The sequence below is a fragment of the Myotis davidii genome, unplaced genomic scaffold (genome assembly GCF_000327345.1).
Source record: "Myotis davidii unplaced genomic scaffold, ASM32734v1 scaffold449, whole genome shotgun sequence".
In the NCBI taxonomy this organism is placed as follows: domain Eukaryota; kingdom Metazoa; phylum Chordata; class Mammalia; order Chiroptera; family Vespertilionidae; genus Myotis; species Myotis davidii.
In genome coordinates, this window is record NW_006383007.1 from 1,417,286 (window position 1) to 1,437,762 (window position 20,477).

At 39.2% G+C, this 20,477-nt stretch overlaps 1 protein-coding gene across 3 annotated transcripts in view; it reads right to left on the reverse strand.

Annotated features, from left to right (window-relative positions):
- The window catches only part of PAQR3 (progestin and adipoQ receptor family member III), a 32,595-nt gene extending 12,120 nt beyond the window's left edge, over window positions 1-20,475 (reverse strand). The window contains exons 1-7 of one of the 3 annotated variants that reach the window (XM_006778184.2): window positions 20,290-20,474; window positions 16,657-16,819; window positions 12,309-12,464; window positions 9,022-9,219; window positions 6,471-6,561; window positions 4,200-4,348; window positions 301-1,268 (exon numbers count right to left, since the gene is read on the reverse strand). In XM_006778184.2, the coding sequence (XP_006778247.1) occupies window positions 4,206-4,348; window positions 6,471-6,561; window positions 9,022-9,219; window positions 12,309-12,464; window positions 16,657-16,819; window positions 20,290-20,474 (936 nt within the window). In that variant the 3' untranslated portion in view covers window positions 301-1,268; window positions 4,200-4,205. Of the gene's footprint in view, window positions 1-300; window positions 1,269-2,688; window positions 4,349-6,470; window positions 6,562-9,021; window positions 9,220-12,308; window positions 12,465-16,656; window positions 16,820-20,289 lie in introns of those variants that run through there. The other 2 variants (XR_001512231.1, XM_006778183.2) reach the window with 2 other exon arrangements.
- Window positions 20,476-20,477: the final 2 nt, after the last annotated feature.

The window sequence follows — 20,477 nt, forward strand, 5'->3', positions numbered from 1 at the left end:
CTGGAATTACCTGTATGTTTACCGGTAATAAACTTGCACTGTTTTATGTATATGTTTGATTACATACAGCCTTGTGACAGTTTTCCTGCATGTCATAAGCATTTGAATATAAATTAAAATGTTAAAATCAAATCTGATATTCTTTTACCTTTTATTTGGTGTGTGGAAGGTGTGCGGAAGAGGGGGTAGTCTTATACGGCGAGTATATAACAAACTCTGTATTTTGAGTGGAAATGTTAGGGGGTCGTCTTATACGCCCAGTCGTCTTATACGCCGGCAAATACGGTAGGTGTGGAGTCTTTAGAGAGGTGGCTTGTGGAAAGATGTATCTTGTTTGTTGTGAATGGACTTTTTTGTTGTTGAAGTAGTAACATTTATCTAAAGTTATGTGGAAAAATAAGGGCTTTGTGTCTTTTTAATAAGTGGTACAAAGGAGCAAAATATCACAAGTTAGAAGTTATATTAAAAAAGAACTTGTACCATTGTTCAAGTTCAGTTATAGTTAACTTCTTCAGAGACAAATACATGCCGCAATTAGAGCTGCCTGTATGGAACAGCTAGTCCCTTTGTAGGGAAGTCCGGCTCCAGCATCCTATGTGAGATGTGGCGAAGTGTCATATGGAAGGCATGAGCATCTGAGTTTTGTGGCGCATTTAAAAAGCAGTTCAAGTGCTTCAGATGCTTGACACCATTGAAATTACAACTCTGTTCTGTAGTGTTTTTGATCCCAGATTTATAGAGCAGGACTAGAGCCTGTGTGACTATCAGTCCTGCCCTCAGAAGATGGAAGTTTTACTCTTCACCCGAGACCCCTACCGCTACCCCTTCTCCCTTCTGAAAACAGTAAGTTTCCGTTTTGGATCATTATTTCCCTACCCTACTCAGGAAGTATGGTACAGAATGTCAGTAGCATCTGTGCCTCTTCCATAGAAGCAGAGTTACTGTGATAATGCATGCAGAAGACACGTCTGCCCCTCGTCCACTAGCTGAGCCGACACTTCACGTTCAACAGGGGTGGAATGACCTGAAGTGAGGATTTGGGGTGGATGTGGACCTACTCAGCTCAGCAGTTGGCAGGCATCCAGAAAGCAGGCTTTGCCCCTTGACATTTCATACAGGACAAAGGGTATATCTAGATAGGTACCTACCTGCCAAACAGAGAGTTGTACAGCTCTGTGCCAGTCAATCACGGCCTTAAAATCGGTTACTTTGTCCAGGTGGGGGATCATAAGGTGTGATAGATATTCCCTGACTCTTCAATCCTGGTTCTAAAACATGATTTTGAAACTGTTATGCATTATAAAGAATAAGGAGCAGCACTTAATATATATAGTAAACCAGTTTATTTACATAATACATATTTTGCCATGCAGCTTATGAATTGCACTCAGATGAATAACAAAGAAGATAAGCACTATCTTGCTATTTAAAAATGCCTTATATAGAAAGATAATTGTCTCTTAAATGAGTTAACTACAACCTTATAAATCACTAGACAATTTAAAACATCCATGGATAATTTTAAAATGTAAAGTCCGTCAGTAAAGAGCTTTTACATAGGTAAAATTAAAAATTTTAATCCAGTAAAACAAAAATAACTTAAATATACATTATTACAAGGCTCAGATTTGAAGGCAATTTTTAAATAGTTATTCTTTAATGTTAACAATGCCTTAAAAATTTTGCCAGTAGTGATGTGCACACAGTAGGTGGTCAATAAGTGCTGATATACAGAAGTGTTTATAGTTGACAGCAATCCACATTCATTCATTTCTATGTTACAATAAATACATCATAGTAAAGAGAAGAATGAGAAAGATCAGCTTTCTTACAATATTTAACACTTTCATGAAAAGATGAAATGTTCACATGGTATAATTCTTATAGTCAGACCTTTTATATTTGAAAAAGTCTTAAACACATGATGCTCTTTGTGTTTATTAATTCAGATGACAAGTACTAAATAATTCACACCCTATTACAAAATATCAGGAATATTTTTAAAAATTAAAACTTAAGGTTTCAATATGTTTTTGAGAAGATTTTATAACAAAAATAGTCCCAGACCTAAAATAAGTAGACTTCTTCATTTTTAAATGTAAATAGTGTATTTTGTTTGGCCAAAATGACAAAATATCTATTTAAAAGAAATAATATCAACTGGCCGCTGGTGTGATCATTGATTGAGCGGTGAACTATGACCCAGGAGGTTGAGGTTCAATGGTCGGGGTATATGCCTGGGATGCAGGCTTAGTCCCCAGTGGGAAGTGTGCAGAAGGCAGCTAATTGATGATTCTCTCTCATCACTGATGTTTCTATTCCTCTCCCCCTCTCCTTACCTCTCTCTGAAATCAAAAGAAACATTTTTTTAAAAAAAGCAATATCATGTAAGCTAATAAGGGATTTTATAGGGAAAATGTATCCTATTTTCATTATACCAGAATCTTTTATTGTTTTAGCACATGGATCAAATTTGTGGCCTTATGAGCCCCTCCGGTGTGGCTCAGTGGTTGAGTGTCGACCTATGAACCAAGAGATTGCTGGTTCAATTCCAGGTCAGGGCACACTCCAGGTTGTGGACTCTATCCCCCATTACGGGGCATGCAGGAAGTGGCTGATGGATGTTTCTCTCTCATCGATGCTTCTATCTCTCTCTCCCTCTCCCTTCCTCTCTGTAAAAAAGTCAATAAAATATTTTGTCCTTATGCAATAAAACTGCCATCTTCAAAGAGTAGTGTTCCACCAAAATACAGTGTGTCGTTGGCCTATGCGGGGGGGGGGGGGGCCTCTTTTTGCTGAGATACTAGTATGGGAATTTATATTACAAAAACAAACTGAGGCACATTAAAGTTAACATTTCTAGCATCAGATATATAAATCGTATTTTGGGAATGAGCTTCATCATTAATCAACACTTCTGATATTTAGTAATTCCAAGGTCCTGAAGATATACCAATATTTAAAGTAGCTATGTCAACCCATTAAGAAACTTGGGTACTATTTTATATTCCAATTAACCACGTTTTTGACTGCTTTAAGGGATTTAACTTATGCATATGAAAAATACCAAAGAACAAGAGAGTTGTGTTGTATGATAGGGCATTGAGATCTTTTTAAGTATATACATAAAATGCCCATTTAATGTTTCAAGCCCAAATATTAGTATGTATCAATACTTTGAGTTATCAATACAATGTTAACACATGCATAAACAGAGTAAGACCAGAGCACAGGTGAATAATCTGCCATCAAATGGGGCGTCTGCATGACTTTGTTCTAAGGCTTAAGGTTCATTTCAGGGTCAAGACCGGGCCATCTAGATTCTATGGCCTTAAAAGTAGCACCCATATAGCTGGGAAACCTCCCCCTACACCTCCCCCAATCATCAGGGAGTCTAGGATTGCACATTCAGAGGTGAAAGCTTTTCTGCAGGAATTTTGGAACTAAATATCTGCACTCCACTGGCAAGCGTTCAATTATTATATGAACTTAATACTTGAAATTAAAAAGCTTCAATGGCTGATTAGTTGGTTATCAGATCACAGAGTTTGTCACCTGATCACATAGTCTGTTTGTAAGGCCATTCTTATCTGATGGGAAATGACAATGCAAGTTCTCAACACCTCTTTCAACTTAAAGGAGAGGTTTAAAATTTTTGTTCCAGCAAACTAAAAAATCCCATGTTCCTAGGGAGAAGAGAACCCACGGCTAAAGGAAATAACGTCGCATATGCCAGTTTCTCACAAACCATGTATTCAAAGGCTAGTGATGATTCAAGATCAGTGTCCTAGCTTGTGTTAAGCATAGGCTGTCACAACCCTCGCCTTGATGAGGCACTTGGTCATCTGTAAATATTGTCTATCAAAGTATTCACACAGGGTGACCCCATTTTATAACAGAGGTGAGCTCTTCCTAAGGAAATTAAGCTGGTGGTAAGTAAAATGAATACTGTTTTGACACTGGTTTCACATTCATTGCCAATTAATTTTCACTTCCTGTACAAGCAGCAAAGAAATAGTGTTAAGGGCTTGTTAAGCAGTTACTATTACAGCTCCTGATGTATTTTTCCATTTTTAGAAGGTATTACTCATGATATATTAAATAGGAAAAGGAAAAACTAAGGGGAATCTTAGAAATAGTGGGGTATACAACTCCCCATTATATATTGCTTAACAGCTGAACACACCAGGTAGCTATACTTGAATTCACAAATGGGAGACATAGTCGGGACAAGGCTTGCTATGTCTGTACTGCATGACGTACACTGTTGACTGGTGCCACCAATATAACATCACTACTGCAAGGATATGCCAGATTTGGTGGCTCGATCCGAGGTAGTTTAGTTGTCCTGGAAAGGAAGGTAGAGAGAAAAGAATATTGGTTGTAATATTTTGACATTAAAATACAAATAAATTTTTATCTCTGGCCTTGGAAATATAGTTCTACAGCAAAAAGACTGTGGTAAGCCTCAGAGCTCCAAGAAACTGATTTGAGATTAATTGAGACCCAAATATTTTTCAAGAAAGGATGAATTCATATTTGAGTAATTTTAAGGTTTTATTCATAAAGTACACTGGTGAATTTTAGAAATACTATTCCAAATGTGTTTTCAACAGTCTAACTTGGTTAATTTCAGGTATTTGACCTTTAATCTCCCTTGTATCACCTTATATCTGATGAAGAAAAGATACTGCATGAGAGAAGCAAAGGAAGCTGATGCTCCCGATCATGGAGTGAGCTGGCATGAAGCAGATGCACTGCTGGGTTGGCTGTAAGTCTGCTAGGAGCACTTTTATTTCAAGCAGCTGTGTAAGGAGAAGCTCATATCAGCATCTTGAGCTATCACACTAATGAAATAATCTGCAAAATGTAATTAGTGACGGGTTAATTAAGGTTGGTTAGTTCATATACAACTTAGGAGAACTATTTCTCTTTGTGGTCAAAGGTTAAATTCCAAGGAGATTAAGTAATTAACATGTGGGAAGCTTCTGGAAAAATAATAAAATGAAATCCAGAGTTAAATAGCTTTTTCTTGTAATGTAAACATCTCTAACCTTTTTCTTTCTTTTTTCTTTACCAAGAAAAAGAACCAGTACACTATGTAGATTTTAAAATGTAAGTCAATAGAATTATTTCTGTAGGGGTTTTTTGCCCTTTTTTGTGTGTCATGGATCCCTTGACAGTCTTATGAAACCTATAAATTCATTTTTAAAAGCCAAGAATATAGGGGATTAAAAAGAAAATTGATTATATTGTTACACAAGTATCGCAGAGCTACTAAGTCCTGTCCATGGATACCTGAGGGATGCTTGGACTCATTAAAAACATTGTGATGTTTATATATTAAAAATTTAACCTGAGCAGAAAGGAAGTTTTTAGGTTTAAGTTTTTTTTTTTCTGACTGGGAATCAAACTGTGACCTCCTGAGTCATAGGTCAATGCTCAACCACTGAGCCACGCCAGTTGGGCAAGGTTTAAGTTTTTTTGATTTCACAGTATTCACCCACCATTTCGTCATCAATGCACATGGCCAGACAAGGTTCTTAAGCCACGTGTCTGTGAACATCTGAGACTATCACTTTTATCTGTAGACTTTTCACGGTCTGCACATCACTGCTCAAAGGTATCCATACTGCACCAATATTCAGCCACATGCGGCACATTTTATGTCAAGTTCATCTTGCTGGAATGTTGTTACTTAACATTTGACCTTTTAAAAGTGTCCTATACTAGACAACTGGGAAGTCCTGAATATTTTAAGGCCTAAAAATACCGGACGATGTTGATGGTTTAATTTTCTACATGTCTGTGATGAAGAGGAAACACTTTTTAAAAGATTAATAAATTTATACAAACATGTATTTTACTAGAACTGTTTTCTGAGGAAAATTCCAGCCCTGCTTGGAGGATGGGTGGTCTCCAATTCAGGGACATGTCCTAATTATGGTCCTGAATCCTAATGTATGTTTACAACACTCAGGTTCTTCTTCGTGTTCCAATTCTTATAAAACTCAGTGGTGAAAACCAAGTGTACAGAGGAAAGTTGCAGGTTCTACGTTTTATTCATTTTCTTCTTCCCTTGCACACATGAGCAGCGGTGCCTTCAATTCACTGGGAAAGTGATTCTTAGCCCAGGAGAAAGGAAGGACAAGCCTGCAGTTTGAATTTATCTACTCCCTAGTCCTGGCCCCCCAACCTGAAACATCACGGCTTTCATATTATTCTTGACTCAGCCAAAACTTATCTGGGCTTGTAACCTGGACTTGAATCCACACCTATTGGATTCAATCCCTAATGTGAGGATGACAGGAAAAATTTGTGAAAACCCTTTGAAAGTTCAAGTTTTAGATGACATTTGAGAATAGAAGAGCCATTCCATAAGCAATTATATTGAAAAAGTAAATCTAAATTTACTTAACAACAATATATTTAGAATAAAGTTATATAGTCACTATACAAGCAGTACCTACCTGGAAAGTACCGCTCTGGAACTTTGGAAATGTAGAACAGGAAAGCAAGAAGTGCGATCACGTACATCACAACCACACGGGGTGCAAAGTCCTGAAAAGCAAAACATACTGTTCACAGAAGTCCCACTGTGGCTAAAACCCCAATTTATTAGGAATCTAGTTTACAGACTGAATTTATAGGTGAGATTTAAGTCTGTTAAATCTCAATTGCTTTTGCAGTTTCCAATAACAGAACCCTCACTGTTAATACTGCAGAAAGCAGTCCACAAGAGTGGAATATAGAGTGCCCTAAAGGTTAGGGTACTAAAGGAGCCAGAACTTTAAGAAGGTTGAAGGTCCTACATCAACAATCCATCTACAGGCATATGGGTGGAGTGCATGTGGGATGGAATTACCACATGAATAAGCAAAAAGATGGAGGACCAGGGACTTGGGCTGAAAGACCCAAGAGGTTTAGCCGAGTAATGAAGTCTGTTCCACTATCCCGGGAACATGGCCCTGTTGAATACTATTATGAAGCAGTCCATCTCACAGCTCAAACAGCATTTCCTTGCCCTAAGACTATCAGCCAGCTATCAATAATATACCAGTATACTGTTCCTAATCTGGTTATATACCCAATTTACCAAGAACCCAATAAAGGAATAAAGACAAACTACTTTTCTTCTGTCTTCAAATATCTGATCATTATCACTGCCCTCCCTAAATTCTATATCCTCAGACTAATCAACCTAAAGATTTCTCCAACATTCTAGAACATGACTCCACCCTACCTCCCAGAATTAGTCCTTCTGGATCTTTTCATCTTTGGTTAAGTGTTTTTCTTTCCATCTCTTAAAATTAGAGCGTACTGGAGATTTCTCTGGAAGTCTCTATTTGCTTCTCCACTGGAATGGCCTGTGAGTATGTTAGATTCCCATCTGAGAACCACTGTCTTCCTAAGCCATATTTCTATTTTAAGATTTCTGAACACGGGAAATTCCCATTTTTTTTTCTGAGTTCTGTAAAACCCATGATCTTAATGGGTCAGGTACTCTTTCTTTGTTGTTATAAGCTTAAAAGGATGTGTCACTCATCCCAAACTTTTGGTCACTTCTATGTCAACAATCAGTTATCCATTTCTAGTTAGAACTGATTGAGAGTGGTGGTTCCCTATTCTATTTTCTTTACTCATTTCAGGAAATCACAATTCTCAGAAAATAACGTTTTCACAGATATGAGGATCACTGAAGTTCCTCGTCACTACACTCTCATCTTTCTCCCAATTTCCTAGTCTGAGGAGGAAAGCATCGCCTTTGTTCTCAAGTTGGCAAACTGGCCACACAGATCCTACCACTCAAATCCACTAGATCACAGAACTACCTCCTTTCAGTTTTACACCCAAATGCTTTTCACCATGGTGTTGCCAACTTCATGCAAGTGTATGTAAGCCTACTATCAGTCCTCCCATTTCTAAAAAAAATTCTGATTCTTTTGAATACAACCTATATTTCAATTCCCATATTCCAAAGTTCCCATTGTAAAAATTATAGTGATTTCTGCTGCATTTGTGGGCATGCTTATTTATGTTAAAAATCCTCAGCTTTACTCTCTAGTGCATTTTTATATGGATCTCTAAGAATGTCTTATTTTGAATCCTCAAGAATACACAGGAGTTCTTACTGAGGTTCTTCCTAATGCACTCCAACTGTGCTCCTATAATACCTAACTCTAACAGCTTCTATTTCTCAATATACTTTCCTTGGTTGGTGAAATATGCTTCCATGACTCCAGCTACCAATACAATAATGATTTTCAAATCTTTTTTTAAAAAAATATTTTTATTGATTTCAAAGAGGAAGGGAGAGGGAGAGAGAGATAGAAACATCAATGATGAGAGAGAATCATTGATCGGATGCTTCCTGCACACCCCCTACTGGGGACTGAGCCCACAGCCTGGGCATGTGCCCTGACCAGGAATGGAACCGTGACCTCCTGGCTCATAGGTGAATGCTCAACCACTGACCCACACTGGTCAGGCATGATTTTCAAATCTTAATCACTATTCTCAAACTCTAACCTAAATTCTATAATCTATCTCCACTTTTATATCCTACAGTTACCTCAAATTCAACAGGTCCAAGAAAATATTCCTTCTCAACTCCTCCTCCTCTACCCATACACACACATATCACCCAAGTGCTCCTATTTCTGTACTTGCATTATCATGAGCATTCTCCTCTCCTCAGCTAACAAAACTAGAAACGTGAGTCATCCTCCTCAGGCAAGGACTTAGGTACTTACACACTCAGAAAAAATAGAGAGGGAATCCAGAATGTATTATTTCACAGAAAGCCATCTCAGAAAAAAATGGTGGTTAGATTTGACCTCTGTTCCTGCAAGATATGCTTATTTGTGTAGGCATTTGAATTATGGCATCAGTATGTCACTAGAAATATGTACTCAAATGACAAAGACTCAGCCACTTGCCTGATTATACTACTTTACCCAAACGGAATAAAACAGAAAGGACACAAAAAATGGGGAAAATATTTGTCTAAACTCAACCTACCTGTACAATAGGAGCACCTATGCCTCCATTGAGCCAAACCCAGTGAAGAGTAGGAATTACTCCATATCCCGAAACGGAACAGAAGATGATGGAACGCAGCCTCTGCCACTGCTGTGTGAGGTAACTGGGATGGATCTGTGCAAAGAACACTGCCAGGATCATAGCAAGCACTGTGATCAGGTACACCTGCCGCCAATACTGGAATGAAAGGCAATCAGATTTTAATTGTTACTGCCAAAGGAAGGAAAAAAGTAATTATGGCTTCTACATTACACATTTTAAATTACTGGCTTGGTATTTGCCTTTGCGAACATGATTACCTTCCTTCTTTAAAAAAAATGCATGTTTCATTTTTAGGTTTAAACAACTAAACAACTTTTAGGTTTCTCAGAATGACAAACCAAATTTCAAGGTAAGCTGGTTAAGAGGTGACATTTATCATAAAAAGCATTTTCTGAGTATCTATTACAGGAGTGGGGAACCTTTCTTTTGTCAATCGCCATTGGGATATTTATAACATCATTTGAGGGCCATACAAAATTATCAACTTAAAAATTAGCCTGTTATATTTGGTCAAACATTTAATTAACTCACCCCTAATGCCTTGGCAGGTCCAGACCAAATGATTTTGCAGGCCTTGTACTGTATGGCCAGAAGGCCAAACGATCCCCACCCCTGACCTATTATATGCTAGGGACAATTTATGTCCTGTAGAAATAAAGATGACTATGACATGGACTTACCCAGTGGGTGAGCTCATAGACTATGGGAGGGGCAGACCTGTAAACAAATGATTACAATCTAATGATAAGTAATGTAACTGTGCTATCACCAGAATGCTGTCGAACCACAGAGGAGGGAGTGATTAATGTTACCTGGAGTGGCCAAAACTCTTTTCAGAGAGGAGGTGACATCTTAGCTGGGTCTTGTGGAATACATGCAACGTGTGGGAAGAGGAAGCCCTCAAGGAACAAATAGGACATGCAGCCGCAAGCAGCAGGGACACTTTGAGAAGGGAGGCGGGAAGGCAGGTGGACTGTCAGGCTAAGTATCTGGGGCTTTACCATGTGGGCACTGGGGAGTAGCAGAGTTCTTGAGGAATGGGACGACGTGATTGTTTCTCAAACTGACTGATTAGAAAGAAAACTCTAACAACCAATGTTGAAAGAATGAGGTGACAGGAAGAGAGCTAGAAGATATTAGAATAACTGATTCAACAAGTGAATGAGGGCTTAAATTCTTGTTGAATAAGGAAGACAGAGGTGAGCACCAGATTCAGGAGGCAGTTTTGAAATGAAGTCTTATTGGCTGACTGGATGTGTGGGAGGGCAGCAGAGGATGGCTTGGCTGTTTCCAGTATGAAAGGCCACACGCAGCTTCTATCAGTGAAGAAAATGAAAAAAGATGATCCAAATGATGTGTGTGTGTGTGTGTGTGTGTATGTGTATTGGGGGAAGAAAACTGGGGGGCATGAAACAATATTTATTTAAAAATAAATTAGTTTTGAAGGGCTTGTAGAATATTTAGATCTCTAAATGAGTAGTTGAAAACCTGGTCTTGAAGCTCACAAGTTAGCATCTCATAGGACAGAGTTCATAACCTGAACTCCTAGGACTTCTGTGGGGCTATTCACTTCCTTAAATCACATGTCAAATTATTTGGTTAGTTTGTGCACAAATGTACATTCTCCTGGATGAGGATCCATAGTTTGCAAACTTATTCTCAAAGCAGCCTGTGTTCCCCAAAAGATTAAGAGCCACTACAGCAAGGGCAGATTTAGGAAGATTAGATACCAGAGGGAAGAAGATTTTCCCTTAAAATCAGCGGTTCTCAACTTGTAGGTTGTGACCCCTTTGGGGGGGCGAACGACCCTTTCACAGGGGTCGCCTAAGACCATCGGAAAACACATATATAATTACATATTGTTTTTGTGATTAATCACTATGCTTTAATTGTGTTCAATTTGTAACAAAGAAATTGGGGGTCACCACAACATGAGGAACTAACTGTATTAAAGGGGTGCAGCATTAGGAAGGTTGAGAACCACTGCTTTAAATGATCATGGACTGTGTTAGCTTTAGCAGTTCTTTCTCTTCAATCTATTTTGGACTTCTAGTTTTTTTCTGAAGAGATTTACAAAAAGTGTCTGACTAATCGCTTTGATTATCTGATATGTTTACGAAAAGATAAGCAGAAAACAGGTTTCAGAGAAACAGAGAATAAGTTAAGCAAAATAATCCAAACACTACATGGCTGCCCTCGCTAAGCTCCTAGTTAGCAGGTTCCCTTTCATTTTTCAAGGACATAAACAGTTTCATGCAAAACAAACAAGCTGTGAAGGCTGAGCAGACGTAATAGGTTGACTACTAAAGTAAAATCAATTTATAACAAGTTAATTGCTTATATATCTATCTATATAAAACCCTAATATTAAATCGACCGAACAGTGGAATGACCTGTGGAATGACGGTCAGCGAGGGGCAGGGCCGGCGAGTGGGCAGCGCCAGGCCAGCCAAGGCAGGTGCCAGCGGGGGGCCCAATTGCCCCGCCCACCGGTTGCCCACAGATGGCCCTGATCACCGGCCAGGCCTAGGGACCCTACCCTATATATATTGGGAACAATCTCTTAGATGTAAAAATTAAAACCTGGCAAGACTACTCTAACACTGAAAAAACAGGATGATGCAGCGATGACATGCATGGACTCTGGCTTGCACATTTTGTGGTCAGCCCTAATTCTGACACTTAAAACTGTGTGACAAAGCCAATTACTTAACTTCTCTCTGCTTCAGTTTTTCCACCCATAAGATGGGGAAAATGGTCTATTGCCTCATAAGGATCATGTTATGTACTACTTTTTATAATCAGGGCAAAAAAATGTAGCTACCCATACAGCAGCAAGATGCCTTTCACCTGTATGAAAAGTATGGTCACTGGTGCATGCAGCGTTCCGGATTGCTAGAGGGTGCAGGCCAGGCTAAGGGTCCCCACTGGGCCTCTAGTTTAATTAATGCTTATGTTCCAAACTAGGCATAAAAAGCAAACGGCTCATATGTAAATGGCTACAATTAATATATACTCTTACATTCAAACCAAATTTATGATTTTTCTCTCTGCAAGTTTTACACTGCCACTATGTTGGCAGTTTTCTGACAAAGGTCTACACAAAACTCTTTCATTTCTTCCATAAGTTAATTATGTGCTTATTCAGAATTTCAAAGGAACAATGGCAAGAAAACTCCAGACCTACAAGAAAGGTAGAATAAAAAATGTTTTAAATTACTTACATTATTACAATAAAATGCGTAAAATACTCCAGAGACATAGCAGCCCAGTATTCCAATAGAAATTCCTGCATAATCTAGTGCCATCCATCTTCGACAGGTTTTTTCTGATCGGTGGCAGGAAAAAAGATGATAGCCCACAGAGCAAAGCATACAGACCTATGAAAAAAAGCAAAAACAAGTGAAAGTGAAACAAAGAGAAATAAACCAACATCTGCATGATGTTCAGGGAAGTGGTAGGTCTAGCGCAGGCTTTCCAGTGAAACACACCTGAGCTTGGAGGCTAGCTCTGTGTCAGGTGAGCTCTGTTATTTCTCTAAGCCTCAGTTTCCTCATGGGTTAAATGGAGATAACCACATATAACAAAAGAATTTCACAATGATAGCTAATTGACAATATAAACATTTAAAATAAATAGCACGATAGTAGGAAAGTTACAAATGTTTCAAAAATATCCACGGAGGCTTATTTTGATCCATGAAGGACTTTCCTTTACAAAAATCATTTACTATATAAGTAATATATGTCGTTAAAAAAAAGCCAAAGATCATAGAATTGTAGGCGGTAAAAAAAAAAAAAAATCCCATCTGTTCAAATCTATTCCCAAAAGGTAACTACTGGTAACATTTATGTCCTTTCAGATATTTTCAATGAATACATCATATACCTATAATATAGAAGTCTGCACACCTATAATATAGAAGCAGCATACTGAGAAAAAGAACCATTAAGGAGTATCATGTGGCCGCCTTCATGACATGGTTATGGTAAGCTCTATACATTAACCCCTAGAATGCCGGGGAGCGCGATCACGCTCCTCCTGTCTTTTGCCAAAAGTGCCAGGAGTGCTTTGTTTTAACATTATATGTTTTGTTCAATTTTTTTTCTACTAGTATTTTATAATACAATCAGCAAACAATATATGTCAAAGATGAAAACAAATGTAGTAAAGGTTTCCTTAAGTTTTTGAATATGTAACTTCATTTACTTGCGATTCATAATTTCTTTCCTAAACTACTGTAAAATCAGCAAAAATGCCTTGGCAATTTTAGCACAGTTCCTAGGATATTGGTTGGCACTCAAAGGGTTAAGGAGTTTTAACTTCAGTATTACAGGCTAGGTGTGATAATACTGGAGATCTTAAGTGCAACCTTATGGAACTGGCTGAGACAAGAGGCTACAGGAGTAGCCCTGGGGCGCAATGACAAGAGCCTAACTAGGCCAGTGACAGTGGGGGTGGACAAAACAGGACAGATAAACAATATGAAGCAGGTCAAAGGGATAAACATTTGTAAGCAACTACTCAGGTTGCTTATAATGGTCATGTTGCTATTCTATAGTCTGGTCATTAAACCTAATCAGTCCCATGGCCTCAATACCTCAATATCAATATTCAAAACAATGTTCCTAGCCACAACCTCTCCACCCAGTCTAAAACCTTCACTGGTCTATGGCTATGGTTACTAAAGTACAAGTCAGTCTATTGACCCAATGAAACATAATTCTAAGAAGCTTGATGGTTTTGTCAGATCCTTGAGATTAAACACAGTATATCCAGAAAATATCAAGATGTATATTCTTATTGAAATGGAAAGATCTTAACCGACACAAAACCATGCAGAGATGATCATAGCTTGGAAGTAGGTAGACGAGTAGGTAGGCAGGTGGCAGGTGTGAGGCAGCTGTGCATACACAAATGTCAGGAGGAATTTTAACCCAAATTTCAAATGTGGCTACCTCTGGGAAGTGGAATTTCAAGACATTTTTACTTTCTTCCATATACTTTATTGTTTGCTTGAATTTCTCCATGAGTATATCTTATAGTGATAATAAAAACAACAATAAAGCTAATTTCTTTGTGAACAAGAGAGGAAAGAGGAAAAACTACAGTATCAAAGGGAAAGTACAATATACAGTGTTCATGGGAAGCACCAACTTTTGAAAAAGTTAACCTATACTTAATATGTCCTGTTTTAAAAGGGATGTGTTACTGTTAGAGTTCCTTAGAAAACTGACAGAAAAGTTATCTGGAAAAAAGAGTACGTTTCAGTTTTCTTCTGTGGCACATCTCATTTCACCAAGGCAAACAGATAATTAGATTGTGACATCCTGTGCCTAAGCTCCTTGGCACAATAACCACGAACCTCAGGATCTGGCTCCTGCCTCTCTCTCCAGCCCCATCTTTCTCCATCCTCCTAAGACCCAACCACGAAGACCAGAGCCTGCAAGTCCAGAAAGTGTTAAGCTGTTGCTTGCTTCTGGGCCTTTACAAAAATTATTTTTTCCTACGTAAATGCCCTGCCTCCCTCTCCCTTCCGCCCTCCTACCTGAGTGACCCGACCTCCATGACAGGTTGGTTTTGTTTAGCACTGTACTCCCGATGCCTAGCTTAGTACCTGGATTTAGGAAGGAGGCATGTGAAAATATTTGTTGAACTGACTGTAAAGGAACAGAATCCAGGGAAAGACGTTTTCAGATTCTGCTCTTCTCTAAGACAAAAGACCTCTGGGGTAGTTCAGAGCCCCTGAAGTCATCTTGTTACTCAGAAGGTACTCTATTCATCTGGCTGAGAGGAAAGCACTGAGTATATAAAATGGGTAAAAGTGAAAAGAGAAAAAAAATGTGTTTTAAAAATTAAATGTAAATCAACATTAATACACAGATTTATGGCTTACCATGCTGCCTGCTGATTCTAAGAATTTGGGAAAATTGGGTGAACACATTATCAATGTAATTTCATAAATATAAAAATAGCAAATGATATTTTTAAGTAGGGAAGATGTACTCATTTGTCTTCAGCAAGTTTTACAGTGGGCAACAAAAAGCCACTGCACTGCCAGCTGGGAGAACAGGGTTTTACTGTAATGCTGAGTAATCCTCGGCAGATCACTGTAATATTTTGAGTGTTTTTGTTTTTTTTTTTTTTACCGGCAGTGTTTTTTAACACTATTTCATCTTTATAGTTGTGCAATGCATTTTTTTTCTTAGGTCAATATGAAAACCAGTATGTTTTCCCTGGACCAGCATCAGCTATATCTGGGTGGTGAAGGGATAAAGGGCAGGCCTAAGGGTAGAGGAAAACATGGGATTCTCAAAGTAGATAATATCCGTATGACCAACAAGAGAGTAAAAACCAGTTTTACTTATTTATGATGATTAAGAGCACCTCAGTCTATGTTAAGATATATCTAAAAATTTATAAAAAATTGGTTCATTTTAGAACAGCCATGGATTCTAAGAGATATTCAGGTTTCAATTGGGACAAAAATTAAACCTGAGAAAGAGTATGTTTTTAAAAATGCTTAAAAAGAAAAGTAATTTTCTAATAATAATAATAACACAAAAACACAGAGTATTCTTACCCTCAAAGAACTTTAAAATTTTATTCCAGAAACTAGGATTCTAAAAAAAATGGTGGGGGTGGGGGAGAAGGGAAATTTTCTGATGGGTTTCTTAGTCATTTAAGTCTAAAGTTTTACCTGGAGTCAAATGATGAAGGCCAGAGATTAGATGATACATAACAAAGCAGATGGCTTACAGATTCACCTTTCAAACCACGTAGCAGCCGGTTAACTGCAGGGAATGCTGGCCTACGTTTGGAGAAAGTGGGGTAACACCTTTTCTTTTCATTTTTAGGATCTTCTGTACTGTCTGCATTTTTTTTAAAAAATTTAAAAATTGTCAACAGGAATTTTGTCCACATTTGTTTTCTTTTTTAGAATGATCTGTTTGCAAAACTATTAAGTATAACCGTTAAAGGCACTCTTATAGAGCTCTGAAGAAAAATGAAAGTGCTAAAGAACTAACAAATAAAAGAGGTAGAGAAGGGAGAAATTGAAGTATCTGAAACCAGGCAAGCATAAAAGGACCAAAGGAAATTAACATTAAAGCAACAGAAAACGTCAATACCAGCTAAACAAGACATTAAGATGGTATAGAATCAAGTACAAAAATCACAGATGTATAAATTGGAAAAAGATGAGAAATTTTCTCAAACAAGTGTTAAGCAGCCACTAGTATTCTACTTCAGTCAGAAATAGGACAATCAGAGTTTCCTATCCTTGTATTAACCTGAAAGCAGAGATGTTTATAAAGGGAAAGATGAAAGGAAACAAAGAAATGTTCCCAATCTTTAAAAATTATTAGATTTCAAATTTACTCTAATAATAACATCCAAATACACTTTCATAAAACATGCTTTTGGTGCTTATACTATGAAAGTGGGTAAGTTATCCAATATGCAATTTTAGGGGCTTTTAAAGCAAGTGGTGGATGTGAAGTAAGATGGCCTGCCCAGACTTGTCGGACTAAAGTTCTCTTTCCCACTGACAGTGTTTATGAAATGACTTACCTGGAAGCAGAAAAGACAAATAGAACAAATTACAAAATCTTCTCTGGATGCACTTGCTGAAGGTAACACAGATGTCATGTCATATATTCCCAGTGTGAAGAAGAGAAAGAAACCCAGCAAATGACTCCAAATATTTACTGTCTCATTAGATAAAATAAACAAACTGGAAGACAAAACAAAACAAAGCCCATGAAGTTCAGGATCATAGTGGCGCGCTCACTGTCAGCATTTTAAAGGTCAGGGACACTTTTTTCTGGGTTATCCAACACTTGCTACTTTAAGCCCTTAACCCCATATCTTTGCCTTTCTAAATTAGATATATAATTTGGCTTAATTAATCTCTTAAGTTTTTCCACAACCAATCCTAGGATCTTAGAGATTTATTGATGCTCACCTGTATTATTATATTGACCATTTTCTTCCTTGTGTTAGAGTTATTTATGTATAAATGCCATTTCATCATCGAGCCTATTAACTCCCTGATGGCTGGCACCATTCATCGTTATGACACCACTTTTCCAAGCACAGTGCCTTGCTCGAATTAGATGCTAAATGTCTACAGAAATAAATGTGCAGATTAAAACTGGATATTAGCTAGCATACTTTGATGTTCAATAATAGGTGTCTGAAAACCTAAGTATTACGTTAGACCAGTGGTCGGCAAACTGCGGCTCGCGAGCCACATGCGGCTCTTTGGCCTCTTGAGTGTGGCCACGAAGTTTCAATCACAGTATACGTGTGCGCCTGCATGTGGTACTTTGTGGAAGAGCCACACTCAAGGGCTCAGTTTGCCGACCACTGGGTTAGACACAACTTAAAATACCTTTTTAGTATTTGTTAAATGCAAAATTAAATGGGTTTGAGAGAAGCAGAATAAATAAAAATGGATCCACTGGAAAGACCTTTAAGACAGGCATGCTGGAACAACTTTTCAAAACGATTGTTTTGCAACCATCGTTTCCAGGTGGCATGTTCTTATTAGGAACAACAGGAGGTTACTATTGCTGACTAACTGGTTTGCAGCACAGGTTGGTGTACCACACCAAGCACACATCAAGGCCTACTGTCCCTTCACCCCCTCTGCAACAAACTAGCTCTGTGATCATGAGAAAGTCACTTAACCTCTCTGGCTTCAGTATCTTCATCTACAAAAAAGGGAGCTGGATTAGATGTGGCTGCAAGTCCCTTCCAGCTCCTTCCTTAATCTTGTGAGGTGTTTCTTCTGCTGTGGATAGAACTCACCTGATTATTGAAAGGTGACATCATGACAAAAAAAATAAAATATTCTTGCATTTCTCTTGCAAAATAATCTTTCTAAACTAAGCCTTTGGCTTTTACTGATTCAGAATCCTTATCAGTAAACATTGACATATAATTAGCCTACGGAATTTGCAGCAATCACCATGGTTCTGGGTTTCCCATCTTTGCACAACACAAACAGCAGGGCTTCCCACTATCAAATGAGCATCAAGAATAAAGTGAATCATGTATCATGAATTTCAGGTTTTATCCTGTACAAGCATCAAGTGTAAAGACTACTTACATTGTTGTGTGTAGAGGGGATAGGATGCAGGAATGTGAGGGAACACATCTACCTACAGGTCTGTCTTGACAATCTATACTACGTTCTGCCTGTTGCTTCAGAACTTTTCATTTTGTGACGCTCAGTATAACCGGACTAACTGAACTGACAGATACAATCTTGGAGGTTCCTTCCAACTAACAGAGCACTGGCAGAACAGTTGTGGCACAATAGCTCTTCTTATATCTAAAATCTATCCTGGTCATGCTTGACAGCAACAAGAAGAGGGTAAAGGCTGAAACCAGAAAAGACCAAGCTGGGGGGAAAAGCACTTAGAATATCCCCAATGACAACATTCTCTTAATTTATGAGAAGTTAGGCCCAGACTGTTCGGTTCCAAAATCAATCATCAGCCCAACCGGCATGGCTCAATGGTAGAGCGCTGACCTATGAACCAGGAGGACCAGTTCGACCCAGGGCACAGGCCCGGTTTGTGGGTCCCAGCCCCAGTAGGGGGTGTACAAGAGGCAGCCGATCAATGATTCCCACCATCAGTGTTTCTGTCTCTCCCTCTCCCTTCCCTTCTGAAATCAATAAAAATATATTTTTAAAAAATCATCTCCATCATCAACATCTGCTTAGCTTTGAAATCGATGATCTTGATGATCCCATTTGTTGTGTGCTTGGGCCCTGCATAGGGTTTCGAGTGTATAATCTCATTTAATCCTTATTGCTTTCTGAAGCAGCTACTAAGATCACCCTCACTTTTAAAAATGGGGAAAATAAGACTCAGAGAGGTTAACTTTTCCTCAAGGTCCACAGTTGTTAAGTGGTAGATCTGGATACCCAAGTTTTTGGGGTTTTTTTTGACTCAACAGCCCAAAGATCCAAAGCACTAGATTTCATTTCTTAATCCATAGGATTTGGACTCTAATATTAGAATGCAGAGGATCACTGCTAGGCAGGTATGAAATATTTAAGGCAATTCACTACCTGCAGGCCTTAGCCCTGATTTCCTGGGTAATACCTTATACCCAGGAGGAGGCACTGGGGAGAAAAAGATTACGTAGGATTCAACTTGTGAAGTCCTGTCCGCCGTCCATTAAAGTAAAAAAGGGACAGACAGTGACTGTTACCTTGTGACTGCGAGTCACAGCAATACTGTCAAGGCAGGCAAAGGCACTGGGGAAGGACCGGGCTGGAAAGATCAAGAATCAGACATGTGGGTGCTGCTTGAGCAATTCAGCAGTGCACCTTCCAGCACTGGGGTTCGTCTCTGCAGTGACCTGGAGCTGGCCAACATCTGCATTTTAATGCTCTCAGAGTGGGGTCCCGATTTAAGTACACACAGTGCATTTTCACAGAAAGCTCTTCGAACACTTAGAACACTAATTTTTCAGTTTTGTTTTTTTTAAGCCCAGGCTTTCCGGGGCGTTAAAGGTTTGGATGATGAAATTCAGAGTGGCTCCTGTAGTTCTCTAGTGGAGGGCGGTGCCCGTTACCGGCTCTCTTTGCTATAAAGTGCCTTTCCTACACAGCCTTGTTCACAATGGCTATTATGTAATAGTGTAATTATCTTTTTAATGTGTGTCACCCAGGCTGGACTTTAGCAGCTCATGAGAGCCAGGGCCTGGTCTGCTGTTCTCTGCACCACCTGGTGACGTGCCTGACCCCTAGCAGGGGCTCCACAGTACCCGCTGGATGAATGAACCATGTCAACTTGTTTCCTATTATACAGGCATTCATCTGACCCCAAACATCTGACTTTCCATAGGGCTTAGATATACACACAGGGGCAAGCAGGGCTCAACCATGGTCAGTGGGGTGAGTCCAACATGTAATCCAGCGAGCACCAAAAGGAATAGAAGATGTAAAAGCCCTTTGTAAACAGCAAAGCGCCAGAGGCAGTAATTAGGGTCATTGTTACTATCGTTATTATTCGGTGGATTAAATAGCCCCGCGGCGCAGGGGGAAGGTCACAGGCAGGAGCGACGGCAGAAAGATGAAAAGGAAGCGCACGGAAAGGGCAGGGACAGCAGCGGGAAGACCAGACAAACACCGGGCAGTGGGGAGGAGGGGCTGCCGGCGCGTGGGAGGCGGCCAGACGGTACCTTTTGATACACAGCCTGGAGGGCAGGTAGGCCCGGTAGCCGTCGGTGATGTACGGGTTGTCCTTGAGGGACACGGGGATCTGCTCGTAGGTGTAGAGGCGGATGCCGCGGGGCACCAGGACCGGCCAGTACTGGTAGCTGCCCAGCTCGATGTAATGCGCGCTCTTCAGCAGCTTCTGATGCATCCT